This window comes from Aphelocoma coerulescens, chromosome 3 (assembly GCF_041296385.1).
Source record: "Aphelocoma coerulescens isolate FSJ_1873_10779 chromosome 3, UR_Acoe_1.0, whole genome shotgun sequence".
In the NCBI taxonomy this organism is placed as follows: domain Eukaryota; kingdom Metazoa; phylum Chordata; class Aves; order Passeriformes; family Corvidae; genus Aphelocoma; species Aphelocoma coerulescens.
Window position 1 is genome coordinate 81,005,947 of NC_091016.1, and position 22,585 is coordinate 81,028,531.

Genomic DNA, 22,585 nt, shown 5'->3' on the forward strand with positions numbered 1-22,585 from the left:
ACACGAGTTTACTCTGGAAGAAGAGCTGCAGTGAAGTCCCCCAGGCTGACAGGACAGCTTGGCAAAAGCTGTGGGAAGCAGCTTCATTCGGAAGAAAAGCAATTCAGCCATGTTGCCAAAGCACCTCCTGTCCCCTTCATGCTTCCACTGTGCAGGAGGAGTACACCTGGTCTCTCCCTGGAGGAAAAATGTTTGCAAGTTTTCTGACCCAGGAAATCCTATTGTAAAATAAACACCCCATGGGTGACCCTGAAGCCATCCACTTGAAACTCCTTTACTGGGTGCCCTTTCATGCAGACTGGCTGCACAGGCCAGAGTCGGGGCCGGCATGGGACTACACGCCCTGTCGGAGGTAGAGAGGCACAAGCACCAGCCAGCCGGGCTGGTGTTCTGGAGTGGCCATCTTCACTGGGACCAGGTGGCCAACTTGTCCTTTGCTTTTAGGGTGAAGGGGAGTCTCTGGAAACTTGTAGAGACATGTTCGATGGAAGTGCACTAAAGGTTTGAGTGGCCCAAGCCGGGTTTAGCCTGGAGAAGGTTCAGGGGTGACCTTACCAGTCTTTACAATTCCCTGAAAGAAGGTTCTGTCCAGGTGAGGGTCAGTCTCTTCTCCCAGGCAACCAGAGACAGAACGAGTGGACATAGTCTTGAGCTGTGCTAGGGGAGGTTTAGTTTGGACATCAGGAGGAGTTTCTTCACAGAAGGAGGTGATTAGACATTGGAATGGGATACCCAGGGAGGTGGTGGAGTCACCATCCCTGGAAGTGTTTAAGGAAAGACTGGATGTAGCACTTAGTGCCACGGTTTAGTTGACAAGGTGGTGTTCTGTCGCAGGTTGATGATCTCAGAGGTCTTTTCCAACCTAATCGATTCTGTGATTCTGTGACCTGGCTTCGAGCTGCCTGAGTCACAGAATCAGAATCAAAGAATCAACCCCACCCAGAAAGCAGCTCTGTTTTCCGGTCAACATGGAGTGGAACTCCGCGAGCCAGACCCGAGCCTCTTCCCTCACCGTGTGCCAAGGCTGGGGAGCCGAAAGGAAAAAGAATAAAAACCTGCGATTTTATTTTTTTCCAAACGTTTACTACAAGTAGGATGGAACCCGGGTGGTGCCAGGTGCAGAACTCCGCTAGAGGAGGGTGACCAGGAGGCGGGGCAGAGACCAAGGGCGGCGGGGCGGCAGGGCCGAGCCCTCAGCCGCCGCCATCGCGCCCCGCCCCGCCCCGCTGCCGTCCACCCGGCGGGAGCCTGCAGGGGGCGCTGCGGCGGCGCTGGCGCTGTGCTGGAGGCGCGGTGCCGGCAGAGGGCGGCCGTATGGCGCCGGCGCTCCGCCTGTGCCGCGCTGCGCGCCTGCTGCCGGCTGCTGCCGCCACGGCCCGAAACTCGGCCCCAGCCCCGCGGCCGCTTCCGCGCCTCGCCTCCTCCTCCTCTTTCTCCTCCGCCTGCTCCTCCTCCTCCTCTGCTTCCCACCGCTCTCCGCCGCAGCCCGCCATGCAGGCCTTCCAGTACCCCGAGGTGTACCGCGACGAGACCGCTGTGAGTACGGCGCTGACTGGGGCAGCCTCCGGCGTGCGGCGGCCGCCGGGCCCGGGCGCGGGGCACCCGGCTCGCAGTCCCCCGCGGGGCCGCCTCGAGGCGGGGGCTGCTGCCTCGCCTCTCGGGGCTTTGTTCGGCTGAACGCCTGGCGTGCTCCGTGCAGAGGGTCTAGGGTTTGTCACGCCCGCGGGCCGCGGCAGATGCCGGGCGCTTGTTAGGGCGGGATTCGGGCCCTGGCGCCGGTGCTTCCGGGCACGTCCCGCGTGTGCGGGCTCGGGAGCCGGTCTGGGGCGGGCGGCGGGACCGGGGGTGCAGGAGCAGCGGCCGCACGGCGCATCCCGGAGCTTCGGTACCGCGGCTTGTGGCAGGGAAACCCAGGCCTCCGCCCGGGCTGCAGCAGCGTCAGCAAAGGAACAAATAGTCTATTTATATAGGATGGCGTGTCTGTAACATAGTCCCATCTCCCTGTGTTCCCACCGTACCTGGATGCACACGGGATTACGGTGTAAGTTTGGTTAAAATGGGTTCGATTTTCTTTCCCTTCCTCTGTGCATTGTGCATTGGACACCGGCCGGGGAAGTATTTACATTGCATTTAAACGAAAATGTTTGCCGATATGAGCCAAAGCTGGAAAAAATCCTGAAGCATTTACTTTCGTAGTTGACTGAAAGGCTGACCTGTGCAAGCCCTAGCAGCAGGTATCTAATCATTTTGTGTACTGGAGGAAGAAAGCAGGTAAATTCAACCACGTGGGTTAATCTTTTGTGGCTTGTTTGTTTTGTTTGTTGTTTTGGGGGGTGGGCTTTTGATTCTTTTAAAAAATTACTATTTATATATATACACATTATGCACATATTTGTGGGCAAGAGTAGTAGGGAGGGCTAAACCAGAGACCGTTTGTGTAACCAGGAACCATATTTTGGGTACACCCAGTAATGAGGTTTTATAATTTGGCTTGAAAACCTTAGGGGTCTTGGTTTGGTTGGTGGGGTTTCGTTTTTGCCTACTAATCTATCCTGTGGAAGGAATTTATGTGCATTTCACCATTTTTCTGGTGCTCTGTGCTTTTTTCTGAGGACTACTGTGCTGCTGTGATGCCATCAGCAAAGAATGATAATATTAGTAACTCACCTGAGAGCAATTGGTTGTGTTGGTTCTCTCTTTCTTTGCTCCTTAGCACTGTATGGTTTTGTGAAATTCCAAATGCCCTTCATCATGCTGACTATCATTGCTTGATGGATAGAGTTTGCTTGTGTGCATGTCTTTTTTAAAATTATTGTCTTTTATAAATTCAGGTGTCGGATTACCATGGATGTAAAATCAGTGATCCATACTGCTGGCTTGAAGATCCCGATAGCGAACAGACAAAGGTAACCTTTCTTTGCATGGGAATGGCTGTTTTCACATGGTTCTCTTCTATAGACCAGGTGCATTGGTACTCTGCTTTTGAAGAACCTGCCAATATTTTTTTGAAAACTTACATAGTGAATGAAGGTATACATCATGTGATATCCCATTACACCAGCAATGCCATTTTTTTGTCCCTGTGTTTTAATGGGAGAAGGGTTGGATGGGGCTTTGAGCACCCTGGTATACTGGCAAATGTCCCAGCCCATGGCAGGGGCGTTGAACTAAATGATCTTCAAGGCCCTTTCCTACCCAGACCATTCCATGGTTCTGTGAAAGTCTGGAACACTTTGTATAACTTAGATCACAGAATTTGCAAAACTAAACCCTTGTTTATCTTGAACCCATTTTTCTTGGCTGGTTTGAATCAAGGTGGTGGTGTCATACTGAAGAGAAACACTTAAATTTTAGGGTGCTTTGTCCACTGTCTTAAGTACATCTAAAATCTAAAATTGCCATAATAAAATAGTTAGGAAAAGGTAGAAGGAAAGTTTCTTTGGCTTGCTTTCTTCAAAAACTGACAAAGTGTGTGAGTGCATTTTTTAAAACTAATTTTTAAAGGCAAACCCAAAAACATTTTCCTCCTGAAGTTAGGCTTTGTTAGTGTCTGTTATTACAGAATGCAGGTGTTGCAGTGTTTTCAGCCTGCAGCCTGGTATAGTGAGAATGTGCTGCTGGAACCGGTGTTTCACTGGGAGAGAATCATGTTAAATAATGTCTGTGAGCCAGTTGCTTTGATATTCATGGTATGGGGGGGTTGGAGGGATGATGGCCAGAAAGTGGTAGGTGACAGTGTGGAGGGGGTTTCCTCTGCAGTGGCTACTGACTTAGTGACAATTGTAGCTCCAGATCTGAAACACTGGCGTCTACGCAGCATGCATGATTGTGTCAGGAAGTTGATGAAGGGCAGGATCTCCTTTCAAAAATATCCAACAGTGTGGCTTTCCATTAGTGAGATTCCTTCTAGCTTCTTCTGTGTATGTGCTTACCTTATACATTTTCATGAGCCTGAGGCTGGTCAAATAGAACTTACAGTAACTAGCAAGAGCAAGATAAAATGTGTACAGTTAGGAACTGTTTCCCTACTTGCAAATCTGTCAGCATATATAAATACTCATGTGGATTAAAAAGGTTGATTTGGGATCAGGTTTTAGTGAAAAACTCTGCCATGGACATTAATATTGAAAATGAGATATTTAGAAAGCTGGGAAAATACTGATTTTTTAAATTCTGATATATTTAAGAAACAGTAAACACAGGATAATTTTGTGCCAAATTGAGATGGATGTATGTGTGGTTATGTCTTCCTTTTCGAGATGCCCTACAGACACTTACTAAAGTGTTTTTTGGGATCCTGTAAAAGATTAGGGATTGAGAAAATACAAAGACCTGATTTCTTGTGTCCCTGTATTCAATACTATAGCCACATACTGTGAACAGGTTGGGTGAGAACAGTTGGAGGACAGCGAATCCCATTCTCCAGAGCTTGTAGTTTATACAGGAGGCAGAATAAGGAATAGGGAATTACAACATCCTCACAAAAATGCAGCAGCCCAGACACAAGTTGTCATATTGGTGGAATGAAGGTCTTGTTGTATCTTACTTGCCTACCCTGGAAAAACCACACACCTTGGCAGAATTTTGCTGTGCAGTAGTAGTATGACAAAAGGAGTGGAAAGAGTTCCTGTGTAAGTAAGTGTGCAAGTATATAATTTTATTCCAAAGTTTCAGGAGTTAATGGACAAAGGGAATTAAAGTATTTTGCTGGTTTGCCTCTTTTGTAGAAGAGGTCAGAAAAAAATGCTGTCAAATAGGTACACAAATATGTTGGGATTCTGCTTTTCTAGGTGTAGCAGGAATAGACATGTCAAACATTGGTGCTCTCACAGAAAATAAATGAGTAGGCTTCACTTAGTTTCTGTATTGAGTCAGCAGAGCATAAAGTTTGCTATTCCCCGAAGCATGGAGAAAGAAGCAAAAGTGTGTGAGATTGGTTTTAACTCTGAAACGTCCGTGGTGCTTTCACCTGATATCCACTGTAGAGCTAAAGGGACTGAGATGAAGGAAATTGCTCACAACAGCTATGAGTATAAAAAATTATATTTATTTTCTGTGACCAGTCCAAATGATTATGTGGACTCTTGATAGCTAGCAGTTTACAAACAGTGAACATAGAAGGGTGGAAATTTTTTTTTGTAATTGGCTTAATCAGGTATTTTTGCAGTGAGAGTAGAGTGCAAGATGGTGCTGTACCTGACCCAGTATAATTTGCAGGTTTCTGTTAAGTGGTTGTGTGGTTTTTCTCTGCCTTCTCTCCCCTTCTTGCACTGATACGAATGCTTCCGTCCCTCCCTTGCATGGGTATAACCATCACAAGGTGATGTTCTGGGAGCGAACGTGTTTGTGGATTGGTTTTCTATTGACATATGTGCTTAATCTAGGTCACCCCAAGGCCACATGATAGTTGGATCTAAGATGGTCCAAGAATGGGATCTTTCCTTTTCTAGCCACCCACAGTCTACTTTTAATTAGGTGAAAGTCAAATTTAGAAATTTTTCAGCGGGGTCACAACGATGGTCTTATGTATGCAGTGCATGTATCTGCTACAAAAAAAGTTATTGAAATCTTCAGATGGCTAAGCAGATCCAATGCACCGTCTCAGAGCTAATAAAGCCAATCATGAAATCACATCTTCAATATCTTGTGGAAAAGCTGTTGTTCAAGAAGTATGCACTTCCATATTCACAATCTATGTGCTTTACTGTATCACCTTTTTTTTCCCGTGTGTGCTTGGTTGGAGCAGTCAAGGGCAGCTATAAGCAAACAAACTCCCTTCTCCAGATATGTAAATTAAAATGAACCCCTGTTCAGATGGGGAAGTTCCTGTCTCACTTTGGGGAAGGGAAGTGCAGAATGTGAGTTCATGCTCTGCTGCAGTTTGGCCATTGACTTCTAAAACAAATTGAGGAAACATCCCCAGCATAGTTGAAATGTGCTACACAGGTGAAACGCTTCTGGTAATGACATAAACCACAAACTGCAAAACCACACTTTCACTGTTGTCTTGGCTTTGGACTTTCAACTTCTTGGTTTGTTTTAACGCTTTGTGGGAAATAAGCTCTTTTTTAGACTACAGCAAAGTCTTTTGCTGCTATGTCAGTCATATACAGTACCTTAACTCACAGTGTAGGCAGTAATGCTGTGCTTGTTCCAGACATGAGGGCTGGACAAGTGATGAAAAAGCAGGGATCATGTGGGGTTGGGTTGTACTGTTCTGAACATGTGTATATTTGAATTAGGACTAGAACTGAAACTCTCAAATCTACAATTAAATGGATTTGGAATTATAATAGAGTAGTGTTTTGTTCATGTTTTGATAAATTTTCCGATTGTACTTTGAATATTTATTTGTTAAACACTAAAAGAGTAAATGCTAAGGGGCAAGTCACAAGAAGTTTGATTAATTTTATTTTGTATTTTGTAATACTTAGGTATGTGCTCTCTTGTAAGAGTTGCACTGAACTGTGCTTGACTGAATATATATATATATATAAACTGTAAATACTTTTCAGACTAATAATAAAAACTGGTAATGTTGAAACAGTTTCTATTCTGAGACTTTCTTGGAAAGTGTACTGTCATACTGTCAGTGGAATAGTTATCTTGAGAGAATAGCTTAGTAGAATGTGGAAAGCTGATAGGTTGTAAAAAAGCATGGTTAAAAAGAATGTGGCGTGTGTTTCTTAGATGAAATTTAGTTAAACAATTTGTTTAAAATAACAATTGGCTATGTAAGTAATGGCCAGACACTTCAGCCTCAAGTAGATCATCTCTACTCTTAGTACAATGCTTCAGAAATTGTTTTGTTTTTCAAATTACCTTAGTTTCCGAAATAGCCATAAGGAGTTGCCTTACTTGGACCCTTATTCTGTCCTTTCTTCTGTTAGCAAAGTCTGTCCTGGTTCAAGGCTTACGATACATTGTCAGATGGAGGTATCTATAGGTACAATAAAAATCTTTCTCAGTCCATGAAGGTGTACGGTTACTGTTAGCCCTGTAGCCTGAGTGGCATCTGTTTAGCTCAGTGTGGTAGATGAAGTTGTTTACTGTGAGAGTTTCTGCTGACATATGTTCCTGTACTTTACCTGGAGCAACATTTCAATTATGTATTGCTTTTTAAACATGAGTGCAACCTTATGCCCAGAAGTGTGGAAACAGAAAGTTTCCAGACTGGACTGTGTTCTCCGTAAAACTCTTCGAAAAATCTGTAATTCCTTCCTCCTTTTTCATACAGCACTAGCATTCGTTTTACAATTAATCTTGGAACCTTTAGTGTATAGTAATTGGAAATGAGAAAAATCCATTAAGTTCCTGTGAAAGCAAAATTACTAGTGATACAGTTGTGAGTGTAATAGCTAGTATGTAAGCGTGCTCTTGTGCAACAAATGCTTGTAAGGAAAAGTCTGTGTTTCTTCTTTGAATATCACTAATGAAAGCAGAGTGGTAAGATGTGTCTGTGCAGTTAAAAGTGAGTAACAAACAGTTCCAGTATACCCTTGCAGCAATGTTACCATTTTGGTCCTGTTATTGACAGATGAAACTAAGATGTGTGCCAGTTTCTGTTCACTACATGCAACTGGAAAGTGCTTTTGCCCGTTCAGTACACTGGATGGTGATGGTCTTACACATGTTTTTATAAGCCATCGTTTTACTGTAAATGTCACAGCACTGGGACAAGTTAGTTTATTTGTGTGGGATCCACTGTCCAGATTTTTGTGTATGTGGTCTTTGAAATTCATGTGTTTCCATTTAGAGAAAACCAATTCAGATACACATAATTCTTGGGGAGATTTGATTAAGTTCTTTCACCATCTGATGGGGGGGACGGTTATAGCAGTAGAACGTGGTGGCTGCTTGGCTTACCACTGGGATGTGCTATGCACATATTAATTCTTCTCCTGAAGAATTAATATGTGACAAAACACTGATAGCAGCTGATAAGTGTGTGCCAGGTACTCTGTCTGTACAGCAGCTGGCTTTTCTGAAGGTCTGTGAAGCACAAGTTGTGCAATGTGGATTGTAGCCCTGCTATTCCTGTGGGTCATGCCCTGCAATGAAGTGTAACTCAGATGTTAAAATGCATTGATCTGATTGCTGTGTGACAGATTCAGGACAGGTAGAAACAATAGGTTCTTTCAAACCCTCTTCTGGGGAAGAGCCCCGTGTAAGCAAGAGATGAGTGGACGGGATTTCGTGCTGAAGGTGAGTGGCTGGAGTCCAAGGGTGACACTGCAGCTGCCACTGTGGCATTTGGCTGTGAGTTACTGCCATACACAGTGTCCTGTCCTACCTGCTTCGTGTTAGAGACAGAAAAGCCTGCCCATCTGCTTGTTAGCAGCTGTGATTCACCCTAAGATGCTTAGGTATTAATTTTATGTTAATGTACCATGCTATAAATAGGGATGATGAAACACCAGCAAGAGCACCAGGTTTTCCATGCATGCAATGAACAGCTGGAGTGGTAATGGTTTTGATCACTGTCCTTAAGTGTTTGTGACAGGGAGCTGGAGTGTTTTAAAGAAACCAGACTTCCCAAAGTTTTCAGAGATTAGATATTTTTTTCCTAAGAACTGATCTGTGAACAGTACTTCAGGCTTCTCATGAAATATTGCCTGGGACTAATTGTGTGTGTTATGTTAATAATATGAACAGATGATGCACATGACATTTTGTGCCATCTTAAAACCTTTCCCAGCTCCTAAAATAATAGTGCAGTCTGTGGGCAATATTTACCATTTAGGCAAATATGGGGAGAGATTTTTAAAAGCATGGTGTTCTTTTTGGGGTTGTTACTTTGGGTTTTGGGGGTTTTTGTTTGTTTGTTTAGGGTTTCTTTGGTTGTTGGGGTTTTGTTTTGGGTTTTGGGGTGTTTTAAGGGGAAAGGCAGGAAGGTCTTGTCCTTTGGCTGGTTACCCCAGTGTATGTCCTGGAGAGTCATTATTCAATATATAAGTTGAGTCTTATTAAAGAATTGTGGCATAATGCAAATAAGCATGTAGGATGCTTCATGTGTGACACTGCATAATCTATATGGGGGAAAGATGACTGTGATGCATTCTTCTGAAAATGTTTTCTGCAGAAAACATACATTTCTGCTTGAATTCAAATTTTTTTGATTGCTTTCTTTCAGGCATTTGTGGAGGCTCAGAACAAGCTCACAGTACCCTTTCTTGAGCAGTGTCCTGTCAGAGGACTGTTCAAGGAACGAATGACTGAGCTCTATGATTATCCCAAGTACAGCTGCCACTTCAAGAAAGGAAAAAGGTATGTGAGGAATGTCTTTTTAGGTTGTGATGAATGTGAAGCAAGTCAGAGGCTACTAATTAGGAAAACAAGTTATAAATTGTATTTATTTCTTTATAGTTGGGAAGTAGGAAAACTAAGCCAATGTTAACGTGTGATTGCATGATGGAGAGCCCAAGGTGCTTGTCTCTCTCCAGTTTCCAATCATATTATCTTCTTCTTTTGTTGTCTTTTCTTTCTATAGGAAGAATAATAATTTGTGATCTTATCAGAACTCAGATTTTGTAGAATAATTGTTATGAAGGTAAAGCTTTGAGGAGTTCCTTTCAGAAAAGCTTGGTCACTGTTAGTATAGTTAAAGGCACATCATCTGAAAACAGCATAACCCCTCATGTGCATTTTGTTCCACATATTTGCTAGAACACTGCTCTTATCTTGGTCATTCTTTGAGCAGCTAGTGGGCTTTTTTTGTCTAGTCATAGCCAGTGAAAAGCAGTAGGAATTCCCTTGTGAAAAACTGTTCCTGTAGCTGCAGGGGGATAAGGGAAAAATCATCTGAAGGACTTAAGGCAACTGATGCAAAAGGATCTGTCTTTGTAGAAACAAAGAAATCCTGCTATATTCCAGTGCCTAGCCTACTTACATCCCTGTTTTAATCTGTGGCTAGGTCAAGATGTGGTGTTTCTGTGTCTTACTCAAGGTCTGGAGACTGCAGCTGCTACTGATCTCTTTTAGAAACACCAGAAAGCTTCTAGAGAAAGGAAGTAAAGGGGTGAAACTGCTTATTACCTCATAACATCTAGAAATTGTTTTAGCAGTTGAAAAAGGGGTAGTGCAAGCAACCAGCCACTCTTAGTCACAGGAAACAGAGAATCTTTTTCAGTATTTTCAATTTGTTTGATCCATGTTGAGTGGGCACCCAGATATGCCAGCTATGTGTTCACCATCATCCACAGATGATGAGAAAGAGCAGAGCATATCTCGTTGCCTTAAGATTTCTACACAGATAATGAGAGTGATTTGTTTTAGTGATCTGTGCTGTGAGGAAGGCACAGATACTTGTTACTAGGGGAGGGAAATTCTGTACTGTATGGGATTTTGTGAAGCTATATGGCAGGGAGTGAACCCAAGCTGTTTGTGGATTTAACGTGGATTTAAATTGTCATGGATGTGGCACAACATGTCAGTGTATAGAGGTGTGAGGTTTAAGCCCAGAAGCAGTGGAGCTGTTTAGGACAGTGCTGCATCTGGAGAAGTATGCCTTATTGAGTGAGTCAGGCAAAGCTTGTTAGTCTGTATGAGATGCTCCTGCAGATGTAGCAGGTCTGGTCAGTGGCTGCTCTGGGTTCTCTGACCCATTCTCCCTGCGCAGTGCAAACACGCCTTGGGTGTCGGTACCTTCAGTGCTCTTAAGGCTTCATGTTGCAGAAGTGCTCATGGCACTGATAAATACAGTCTCTGCTAAGAGATACAAGTTCTTAATTTGATGCAGCTGACTGTCCTGCAGGAAGAACATTTGTGCCAGGAGCTTAATGTGCTTGTAATTTATGACACTTTACATTGATTTTAATAGATGTCTCTTTAGTCTTTCTGAGTGATATTCCTTCTTGGCATGTCCTGGACTTAAATCAGAGCAGTTCAAAAATAATACAGAAAAGCCCTATATTGTGGTGTTTGAGGCGATCAAGAGGTCTCTACCAAATTAAGTAACACTAAGTAAGGTGTGGGGGAAGGAACTATTCTATTTCAAGAATTTTCTAAACTTCCCATGACACTTAAAATTTCTTAAATTTAACTACTCTGGTTTCTGGATGAAGAACAGCTGCTAAAGGACAGTGTGTGAAGAGTTGTTCTGTAGAGGCTGCAGAAAGGGAGGGTGCCCAGGGAGGTGCTGTGTTTGTCTCATTGTTGGACCTTTGCTTCCCAGCTTGTTGCCCAGCATTGCAGAGGTGAAATTGGCAAGAAAATGCATGGTCAAATGGAAGATTACTTTTCTTTTTCTTCTATTTCTTTTAATCTTTCAGTTTAGCACTTGCTGAACATTTTTGTTATTACTTTTAACGTATTACTATATTGTTATTGTACATAATATATATAAAATATTATATATATATATATATATATATATATATATATATATATATAAATATATTGTAATATTAATGTATTACTGATATTGTTAACCAGGACTTTGTGAGTGTATTTTCCCCTTCTGGCTTTACCATGTTCGTACCCAAGTTTGTACCCAAGTACTGGTCAGTCTTAGGGAATATATGAACTGATTTTGAGGTTTGAACATTGCTTCATAAATTCTCCTGTTCCCCCAGGTGAAGCTGCTGTCTGGTTTGTTAAGTCACATGTTTGTGTAGTAAAGTTCTATGAAGGAAGAAAAATGTAGTACTTCTGACTTGCATAGAATATGGGTGTTAATTTCTTTGAGATCTGTAGTGTCTTAGGATGGGAAGAGTATCACTCACTAAAGGCAACTCTGTAATTGTCTGTTCCTACAACTTTTTCAAAGATGCATCTTTAGGGGCATTGGTAAATGCAAATGAAACAGTTTTCATTCTGTTTCATTTGAACATAAGTCTGTCACTCAGTATGGGTTGAAAGCAGATATATGAATGACAAACCTGAGAACATAAGGGATGGGAACCTGTGCCAGTACTTGTAACAGAGAAATGCTGCAGCTGCCAGAAATGTTTAACATAGACAGTTATGTGGAATTTATAGTATACTTAGAATTCTTTGAAATGCACTGTGGCAAATGCAGCTTTTATTTTTAAAGGATATTTTGGATGCATCCTAGCCATGATTCCTACTCTGATGTGAAACTTGTGTTTCCCTAACATACTCATCTGTCTTTTATTCACTTCATGACAATCTCATACAAGTTTTTTGTGCTTGCCTAACTGAGAATCAGAGTTCTTCCTACTTAATTTTTCCCTCTTGTGTTCTTTTAGGTATTTTCACTTCTACAATACAGGGCTCCAGAATCAACGAGTTTTATATGTACAAGACTCCTTGGATGCTGATGCCAAAGTTTTTCTCGATCCAAATAAGCTTTCTGATGATGGCACTGTGGCCTTACGAGGTTAGTGAGACAGCAGTTCCTGCTGAGTAAGTCTCAGTCTTCAGCAGAAGTTGAAAATTTAATCAAAGTAATCACAATAGCTGTGTGTGGGTTTGTATGGTGTTTTAGAAGAACACTTCTATATCTACATTGTATCCACAATTAACTTGGTTCAGTTTCCCAGTGCTTTTTTTCACAACAGGTTTCCGATGGAATATGAGCAGCTCTTGAAGCTGTCCATAGCAAAGACAAAAAGTTTATGTATTTATATTGATTAGTTCCCTTAAAGTTGTATTTTACATCTTTAACACAAGCCAGCAAGTTAGAGACTGTGAAGGAACATAGCATTAACTTTTATGATCACAAAATTGTTGGTGTTCACTAGGACTGTAACTTCTCTTAGCTGTCCATTTTCATACTCCCTAGTTGCTGATTTGTAGAAGCAGACTCTGGAACCTAAAAGCCCTCTAAGTCTGTTCAAGGACAGTTAATAAAAACAGAGGACAGAATTAGTGAATGTTTCTCTAAGAGTGACCTAGTTGAAAAGAAGCAATATGGCTTTTTTTATTGAGAAGTCCTGCCTTAATCTGTGGATATTGGATTCATATAATCTCTATGTATTTCTAGAAGACTTACGGCATAGTCTCCTTCCAAATGCACTTAGAAAACCAACAGCTGTGTAACAAGAGGGAGAACTCCTGGTATTGATAAATAATTGATTTAAGGGCAAGGAAAGGAAGAACTGATGGGCTGTCAAATGGAAATCACCAGAAAATCCTTGTCAAGGACTGTGCTAGGACTTGCAATGTTCAGTATGCTGCTACATACTGGAAAAAGGAGTGAGTAGTGAGGTAGCAGAGCTTGGTGACAATACAAAGTTACTCCAGGCTGAAGAATGACTGAAGAGCTGCAGGAAGACCTTAATAATAATAAGTGGCCAATAAAATAACGGGTAAAAGTCTCTGTGCAGATAAATTAAGTGATGCACAGGGGACAAACAATCCTAACCTCATTTATGGAGGAATGGATGGAGCAAATTCCTGAGCTCACCATAACCTCTTGGGAACAATGCTTGGAGTGTAATACATGATTCCATGAAAATGTCAACTTGGTTCTTGGTAGAAGCGAAACAAGCATACCAAATATCAATTTATTTATCAGGAAGAAATTTCTCCCCAGAAGAGTTCAAGAAACAACTCAGTGTGGCATTCAGTGCTGTGATTTAGTTGACAAGGTGGTGGTTAGTCAAAGGTTGAAGTCTATGATCTTGAAGCTCTTTTCCAACCTTTCTGATTCCATGAAATAAAGAACAATACAGGAGACACTGTTAGATTAGCAACCCAGGAGTTTATACTGTGCCATTGAATACTACATCAAGTCCCAGTCTCCTCAGCTCAAAAGGGGCTCTGAAATGCAGTTTGGAGGAGGGCAGTAGGAACAATCAAGGGAAAAAACTGAGTGTGCCTGGATTAATCAGCTTGGAAAAGGGACAATTTAGCAAAGATATTAGAGGTCTGCAGAATCATTTGTGGCATGCAGTAGGATGGAGAGAAGGAATAAAGGCTGATTAGTTATTTTTTCTGTTACAAGAATGAGGGAATATCAAATGAAAGCAGTGGGAGTCAGGCCCAAAGCAAACAGAAGAAGGTGATTGTTTATGCTGCAAGAAGTAGGTCTGTAGAATCCCTTAGCAATGGACGGTGGTGGTGGAAAAAGGCAAGCTGGACATAGTCAAGGAGAAGGGAAGCATTGAGGAGTATTAGCCAACTACTGCATGGAAAAGGTGTCTGCTAAACTAAAAATGGTTGGAGGTGGTAAGAATATTTGAGGGAAATATTACATGTGCTTGCATTGTTCTCGCATTTATTCCTGTATTTTGTTCTTATTGTGCTTGCATTGTGTGGTATCAACACAGGCTGGGGAATGAAGAGACCGAGAGCATCCTTGCTAACAAGGACTCGGGGGTGCTGGTGGATAAGAGGCTGGACACAAACCAGCAGTGTGTGATTGCAGCCCAGAAAGCCAATTTAATCCTGGGCTGCATCCAAAGCAGCGTGGCCAGCAGGGTGAGGGAGGGGATTCTGCCCCTCTACTGGGCTCATGTGAGACTCTCCCTGGAGTACTGCATCCAAATCTGGGCCCTGTTGGAGGGAGTACTGCATCCAAATCTGGCCTGTAGGAAGGACATGGCCCTGTTGGAGGGAGTCCAGAGGAGGGCCATGAAGAAGATTAGAGGGCTGGAGCGCCTCTTCTTTGATGAAGAGCTGAGAGAGTTGAGATTATTCAGCCTGGAAAAGTGAAAGCTGTGGGATGACCCTATAGTAGCTTTCCTGTACCTAAAGGGCACCTACAAGAAAGCTGGAGAAGGACTTTTTACAAGGGCATGAAGTGGTAGGACAAGGGGGAATGGCTTTAAACTGAAAGAGAATAGGTTTAGATTAGCTATTACAAAAAACTTCTTTACTGTGAAGGTGGTGAGGTTCTGGAACAGGTTGGCCAGAGAAGTTGTGGATGCCCCATCACTGGAGGCCAGGATGGACAGAGCTTTGAGCACCCTTTGTCTAGCGGAAGGTGTTCCTGTCTACAGCAGGAGGGTAGGAACTAAATGATCTTTAAGATCCATGCCAAGCCAGTGGTTATATGGTTGTTCCATATGGTTCCATATGGTTGATCCAATGGTTATATGGTTGTTCTTAGTTGTGTAGGCACCACATTGTGGTTACTCCTGAGGACAGCTAGGTGGAATTGTGTTCTGAATCAGAATGGCCACTCTTATGTTCTTATGGGGGAGAATATATTGGTGTGGCACAGTGGTGCCTCTCAAAACTACCGTGTCTATGAAATGCAGCATTTTTTTAGGTCGTTCTTTGGTAAATACTTTAAGGTCTGTACAGGCCTGTGATAATTCAGTCTCTTCACCTGACTTGATTTGCAAGCATGAATTTGATCCTTATCAACTATGATAGAAGCTCTTTATTCCTCACAGTTTGGATAAAAGTGAAATCTATATCAGAGCTCTTAGCTGAGAATACGGGTAATTAACCATTTGCATGCTAGTGGCAAAGTTTCCCAGTTACTTCAGTTTTCAGGGTTTAAAAGGGTCTAGTTTTCATTGACTCCATCTTTTAGGTGGTGTTTACACTATTTCAGGATACATAGCATGCATCTCTGTTAGCTTCTTTGGTACTGTTTCTCTCTTAAAATTTTACTCAAGTTCTGTACCTGTGTGCATTTTCATTTTCCAGCTCCTCCTGCCAAACTCAGGGAAGTAGAAGAGGTATAATTCAAACCATAATTCAGATGTTGGGTATAAATTATGCCACTGAACATGGATACTTACTGAGTATCCGTGCCTAAACTTGGATCTGTGAACTAACTGAGAAGTACACAGAGACTGGAAAAGTGCTGTGAATCCCATGTGATAGCAGATGTAGTTGCTTGCACTGTTTTTTAGAAAATAAACCTTCTCTCAATGTTTGATGAACAGTTCCTTTAACTAGCATCCCAATTTAATCTCTCTTCATTTTGTTTGTTTCCGATTTCCTAGGTTATGCATTCAGCGAAGACGGTGAATACTTTGCATATGGCCTGAGTTCTAGTGGCTCTGATTGGGTTACTATCAAGTTTATGAAAGTAGAAGGTCCTGAGGATCTCCCAGATACACTGGAGAGAGTTAAATTCAGTTGTATGGCATGGACCCATGATGGAAAAGGCATGTTCTATAACTGCTACCCAAAACAAGATGGGAAAAGTGATGGTAGGTATGACTGTACTAATTGTGTGCCATGTGGAAGCAAAATCACTTTTGCAGTAAATTGCTGCAACAAATAATTAGCTCTACAAATTTATACTGAGATAAGTAGCTGTATTGGTTATGCAATTAGAGATCAAATTATGTCTTTTATGGCGAAAGCCTATGCTCAGTTAGTGTGAGTCCCTTCTTGTCTTCCTGCCCCTCTTTTTCTCATAAAACTTTGCTGCTCCTTTTCTTTTTCTTTGGGCTGATTTACTCAGGTTCCATATAGTTGGTGTTGTTGGCTACAATTTGATGTCTGGTGACAGCTTACTTAGATCTTTCCCCTTACCTATTTGTGTGGGCATAGATGAATTGCTCTGAGAGATTGACCTGATGAATAGCAATGTGGGGCATAAGGTTTTTGTTGTTCAACCAGATTAATTCATCTGTGGTTCACAGCAAAGCAAAACAAAATGTTTATGCCATCTAAATTCAAGTAGCACCACACAAAGTGGAATGAATTGCAGAGGAGTGTCAGTGGGGAAGGAATTTAGCAGCTTTTATGATAACGCAGAGCTACTGAAAAGTTTCTTCTGGAGATGTGCTCTTTGTTAAACTGGAGAGAACATGAATTTTGTCTCTGTATTTGCTTCTGAAACCTGTAATTTTGCCAGACTTGCAAGATAGATACCAACCTTGTTTTGTTGAGGGGTTTTTTATTTCCTGTTTGTAGTTCAAAAGCTAAAGTGTTGGAAAATGTTGCAAGAATGAAATTTTTAAAAAAATGAATCAAGGGGCACCTTATGCAGTGCTTTAAAATACATCACTTTTATGTTTTCGGCAAATGGAAGTATGAAGATTTCTAGGAATGTTAATTAGCAATAAATCTCCCCTTAGTTGCTCTGGGTGAAATGGAAATGAAAACATCATTAGAGAGTGGCAGGGATTCGTGGTTTTCATCACTTTGCTTGCTTGTATTTCTAGAAAGCAAAGCTTGAAATGATAAATCTTCAAGTTTGAAGAAGGTATTACCAACAGTAAAAGGAAAGGGATACTGTTTGAACAGGTTTCCAACGTGAAGTTTTACCTGTTTTTTTAGGAGGGTGTTTGTTTGGAGCACAATGGTTGTAGTGTGGAGCCATTCCTAGTTCTCTCTTCTGAATTTCTCTTTTATATACAGAGGAATACAGAAGTTTCTAGGGATTTCATATGATTGTTGGATTTTTTTGAGAACTTACTGGTTTAAATATCTGCATTTCACTAGGCACTGAGACCTCCACTAATCTGCATCAAAAGCTGCATTACCACGTATTAGGAACAAACCAGTCAGAAGATATCCTATGTGCTGAATTTCCTGATGAACCAAAATGGATGGGTGGAGCTGAGGTATGGTAAATGTCCTGCACCTTATCATTATCATGTTCTGTTTTTCAGATTCTAACAACTGATAGTGGATATTAATTTGAAAATATTGTTAAAAGAACACTTTTTATTAGTGTTGCAGAGTTGACAGTTGAACTAAGAATCACTGATTAAGAATTCCTGAAAATAAGACTCCCTAGTTTGCTTTAAATCACTCCTCCAGTCTGCAATGACACAATCATATACTCTTTTTCTTCACTGAGGTCCTTCTGCCTGATAGACATTCCAAGACAGAGAAGATCATTTGAGAGACAACGTGTCACTGTTCTTGTTTCTTCTTGGTCAGTGTTTAGCCCCAGCTTCTACTTCTGCACAAAAAGCTTATTCTAATAGTCAACATGTCTGGATATTCCCTGCCATGTATTTATTGGGTTATATTTATTTTTGCAATGTCTTCCCTGAAAAATAAATATATCTGTTCTGCTTATTTGAGGAATGGAGATATACAAGTCAAAATTTGTTAATACTGTGTGTAAAATTGAAGAATTCTAAGTTGCTCTACAACAAGTTTTATGAGCACACATATGGTACAGACTGTGTTACTAGAAGTGGAAGCAGTGACTGCTGCTGGAATTGCTTTCTTAAGCTTATTTTGTTGAGCTACTGGTATATAGTGCAAACTCCCAGTAAACCTTTTGTAATTAATCTGTGTTTTATTCTCCATATTAGATTTAGTGATGTGCAATTGAGTGCACTGTTTTGAAGTGCTGCTGGAATGTAGTGATGGTTGTTCCATTTTTCAGGGAACTGATGTTTTTCCTGTGGATGAATACTTGCAATGCTCTGTACAGTACGTTTTGTTTCTATATTGGTCTTTTTTTGAGCTGAGACTTTTGAGGAACTTGAAGTGTTTTTTAGCCTGGTTTGGGGTATTCAGTTTTTAGAAATACTTTTCTCTGCGAGTACCTCTTTTGAAAAATGTGATCATCAGTTTGTGTCACTTTTCAACACTTTAACCCGTGAAAATGTTCGGGGTATCTTTTCTGTAGGCTGCCAGAAAACAAAGGTTCTTTCAAAGAATTTAAACAGTGGGATTTGAAATGAGACAGTGAGCGAAAATGTGAAGGGCTTCCCAGCAAGGTGATGACCCTGAGCTTTCTCTAACAAATCAGACTTATCTGTAGGTTCTGCAGATAACCACAACCTTTTTTACACAATCTCATGTATTCATGAAACATATCTTTAACAACTGACCTGAGTATCAGTGGAAGCTTGCAAATGGGACTTGGGATTTTTTTTTAACTGCTCAAAAACTAGTCAGTTCTGGGTTTAACTGGCAATGAAATGGAATTTGGACATCGTTATCCTTATTTTTCCTCTAGTTCCGTAAATAAATGGGCTTTCTGTTGTTGACAGATGTCTTGTAATAATGTTTCTCCTGATTCACATGAGTGATGCATATTACTATTATTATTATTATTATTCCTTTCCAGTATCGTGAGCTAAACTACATGTGTTGTTGTGAAGGCAAATTTATCTTCCATGGGGAAGGACTGTTGCAGTCTGATTAATTAGACTTTTGCTGCAGAACAGGGAGGTAAAGGAACAGCTACAAGTTCTTGAAACCACTGGAGTTGGAAGAGCCCCATAACTGTTGTGAAAGTGAGGAGGACAGTGCATAGAGAAACACCTCCCTATTGTGGGCTCTCGTTTAATAAAGTTATGTCATAGGGATGGTATGGCTGCTTATGGTGGTTTTCCTGACCTCAAGGAGCCATAAACTTTCAGAGATGTTGGTATTTAAGAACAAATGCTGTTTTAAGGAGAAGTGGAAAAGCAGAGATCCACGTCTGTAAATAATCATTAACTTTTCTAAGTGAGAATACTTTAAAACAGCTGATATTCTGGGGTTATGCTGTGAGCTCCAGCTGTAAAATGTGGCTCTGTTGTACTGATACTAGTGAAAAAATGGTTTTAATGGTCAGGAGAAAAGTACTCTGCAATTTAAAAAAAAAAAAAAAACAACAAAAAACAAACAAAAAAAAAAAAACCAACAAAAACCAAACCAAAGCAGTGCAGTTGCAAAATGTGGTTTCATCCTTATGCAGTGGGTTAAAAATCTTCTTTTCAGGCCATTCCAATGACTTTTCTGGTCAGTTTTTCTAAGTGTTTGAGGAAGTGGAAGACCACAAAGTAATGGGGAAAAAATTAAAATATCATTAGTCAAAATCAAGTTATATGGCTTATTGGTGCTGTCCTGAATATGCTTCCTTGGTTCTAAGATGCTGCTATAGATTTTAAAATACTACTTTGCACAGCTCAACATGTTATAAAATGTATGCTTTCATGTGCTACTGTCAGATTAAAAAATGTTTTTATTTTACCAGCTTTGCTAGTCCCACTAGGTAGAGACATGTTTTACACAAGCTTCAGTGAAAACATTTGGATTATGGTCTTGCAGCCAAGGTCAAGGAAGAGAAATACTTTGCTTGCAGGTGAAAAGCACCTGACAAGGAGATCCTTCAGATATTGCAAAATTAATAATGTTGCCATGATGCTTCAGAAAAACAATCTCAGGTGCACTGTAGGGAGTCAGTGGTGCGTATTCTCAATGGAGATGGGAAACTAGGTCGTTCATAAGGACAAAAGAGGGTTGTATAAAATTTTGTCAGCATAATATATTTACAAGATAATATGCAAGAAAATAGCTTCAGGGTTTTTTTCCTCACTATACATTCAACACCAGCCCCAAGTCTTCTTGATTTAAAATCTGTGGTGCTGAAAATGGTGTTGGCAGAGAAATATGGATGCATTTCTAGCTCTTTACTTGAATGGATTGTTTGTGAGGAAAAAGTCTGTTTGTTGTTAGTCAGATATGTAAGTTTTGAAAAAGAGGCTATGAAACCTTTTCATTTAGTCTAAAAAGCGTATGTATTTCTAGTACAGATGTCGAATGGTGGGAGAGTTGTGAAGAGCAGGGATAGAGGTTAATTGAATAACACCCCAGCAGAGGGCAGTCTGGTATGAAGGTTTTTAAAACCTTGGCAATGTCATAGGTACTCTGGGAAAACAGGAGCTTCCCTTGCTTCTCTGTTTAAGTGGCATGTTCTTGCTTCATCTCCAGACTGACTGAGCATATCTCTCTTTCACAGACAGACTGCTATTCTTAAAGTTAAACAATAAGTTATATAACAGTCCTTCACAGTTGGTAGTGTGAGAAGTCCCTATGGTACCAGCAGGAAAGTAAACAGAACAGAAAGGAGTGGGTGAAGGGAACCTTCAGTTCTGGGGTCAACTCTGATCCCAATTCTGCCAGCAGTAAAATAAATACAGTTTTTCATGTTTTCTACCAAACACAGTGCACTGTCTCTGAATTGACTATTACTTTTGAAAAATTTTTTTATTTTATATTTAGAGCTGTCAGTTAATATCAGTGGTTCTAAACCAGGGAGGTGATCTTGCAAATTAAATTCAGAGCACAGAGGAGTAAGCTGTGCCAGATGTGTGCTGGCTGTAGCGTCTTCACTGCAGCAACATTGAAGCATCCACAGGGGAAAAGTGAGCAGCATGAAGGGAAAGGGCTGAAAACATTGTCAGTTTGCTCAAGTGAGACATACTGCTGGGTAAAGCAGGGTTGTGGGAATTTTTCTAAAGCCTCACACTGTCTTAGTCAAGGCTGAATCTGGAATAGAAGCCTAGTATGAGAATTTTTCTACAGCCCTGGCAGTAGGCCTGGGGAGTTTTGCTATTAAGAAAGAGGCAGGTAATTGTGGCTGCACATGGGACTGTGGTATATGATAATCTCTTACATAGTTAGGTTCCAGATGCTTTGGTGCTTTCATTGCTCAAAAACAAGCTGAAAGCCACAGTAAAAATTGTGTGTGATGTTTGTCACCTCAGAAGGCTACTGATTTTATTCTGTGCTAGACTTAGGAAAGAGAATGCATGTAAATATGTGTGTACATGGTTGCTGTGTTCCTCTTCTGAACAAAGCTGCCTGGTGTCTTGTTGGAATTGAAATATTCATAAGCGCAATAATCTAGGTTCAAAATCCCAGTTCCCTGGCTTGGTAGTGCTCCTTTAACCCCAAACTTAGCAGACACTCAAAAGGGTATGTTCAGAATAGAAGTGTTCTTTATACTGGACATCGTATCTAAAATCCAAGAATAAAAAAACAGCTGGAATAAGAAATTTGAATTAATGCCCAGAGCAAATTTTCTAATCTGGGGAGTGGGTGGATAGAATACATCAGAATGTTGTTTACATATAACCATGTCCATGTCTTGCGTAAAGTGTGTCAGGCCTGTGTCTGAGAATGTAGGAAGAGGATTCTGTTGGACCTCATCCTGAAATTATGCATTCCTGTGATCACCCATCATTAGGGCTTCTGAAATCTAGTTGATTCTGAAACCAGTACTCTGTAAATAGAAAACAAAACAAAGCCTTTACAGCCTGAGAGTAGCAGCTTCAGGTGGCTTAGTTTGTGCACACAGTCCCAAGAGGTTGCTTTGTGAGAGGGAGTTCGTGCCCCAATCCTCAACATCTCAAAAGAGTGCAAGAACATAAAATGTGATAGGAGCTATTTGCAAGCTTCAGTGACTTTCTGGCAGCGCTGCAAAGATAATATCAGAAGACAGCTTTATGTTCTTTTCATTAAAAAAACAACAAACCAGTACCACAGCCTGCAACTCCCATAAAAAAGCCCCACAAAAACCCACAACCCTTTACAGTCATTTAGTGAAAACACTGTTTCCTATTCTAGGAAAGAAAATAACTTCTATTTTTCTATTAAAAACGGAGATAATAGAAGTGGAATTTGAAAGGCTGGGAGACTGCTGTGGGGGTTCTTTGTCATCATGCAGGCAGATCTTTGTGGCACAGGTGCATGTGCACATCTGTGGTATTAAAACACTTGAGGCTGTTCAGAAAGTGTAATTGCTCTTTACTTGCCAAATGTTTACAGTAATTTTTTTTCTCTGTAGAAGCCACGTACTTTTTGGATTTTTGGGCTTAATATTTTCCTTTGTTCATCTGATAGAAAGCTTTAAAATACCCATAAATAACAAAAGAGGTAATTTCTGCAGCAAGGGAAAGGTTTCTTGCCTGTAAATTATTTTTAGTCGAGTTATATCCAGGGTCAGTGGTATTATGCAAAATCTTTGTGCAGC

General features: G+C 41.1%; 1 protein-coding gene across 1 annotated transcript in view; it reads left to right on the top strand.

The window, feature by feature from the left end:
• Positions 1-1,289: 1,289 nt before the first annotated feature.
• Positions 1,290-22,585, top strand: part of PREP (prolyl endopeptidase) — a 92,217-nt gene continuing 70,921 nt past the window's right edge. Inside the window, exons 1-6 of the mRNA XM_069011057.1 lie at positions 1,290-1,536; positions 2,832-2,906; positions 9,134-9,267; positions 12,210-12,340; positions 15,867-16,076; positions 17,320-17,441. Coding sequence (XP_068867158.1) covers positions 1,315-1,536; positions 2,832-2,906; positions 9,134-9,267; positions 12,210-12,340; positions 15,867-16,076; positions 17,320-17,441 — 894 coding nt within the window. The 5' untranslated portion in view covers positions 1,290-1,314. The remainder of the gene's footprint in view (positions 1,537-2,831; positions 2,907-9,133; positions 9,268-12,209; positions 12,341-15,866; positions 16,077-17,319; positions 17,442-22,585) is intronic.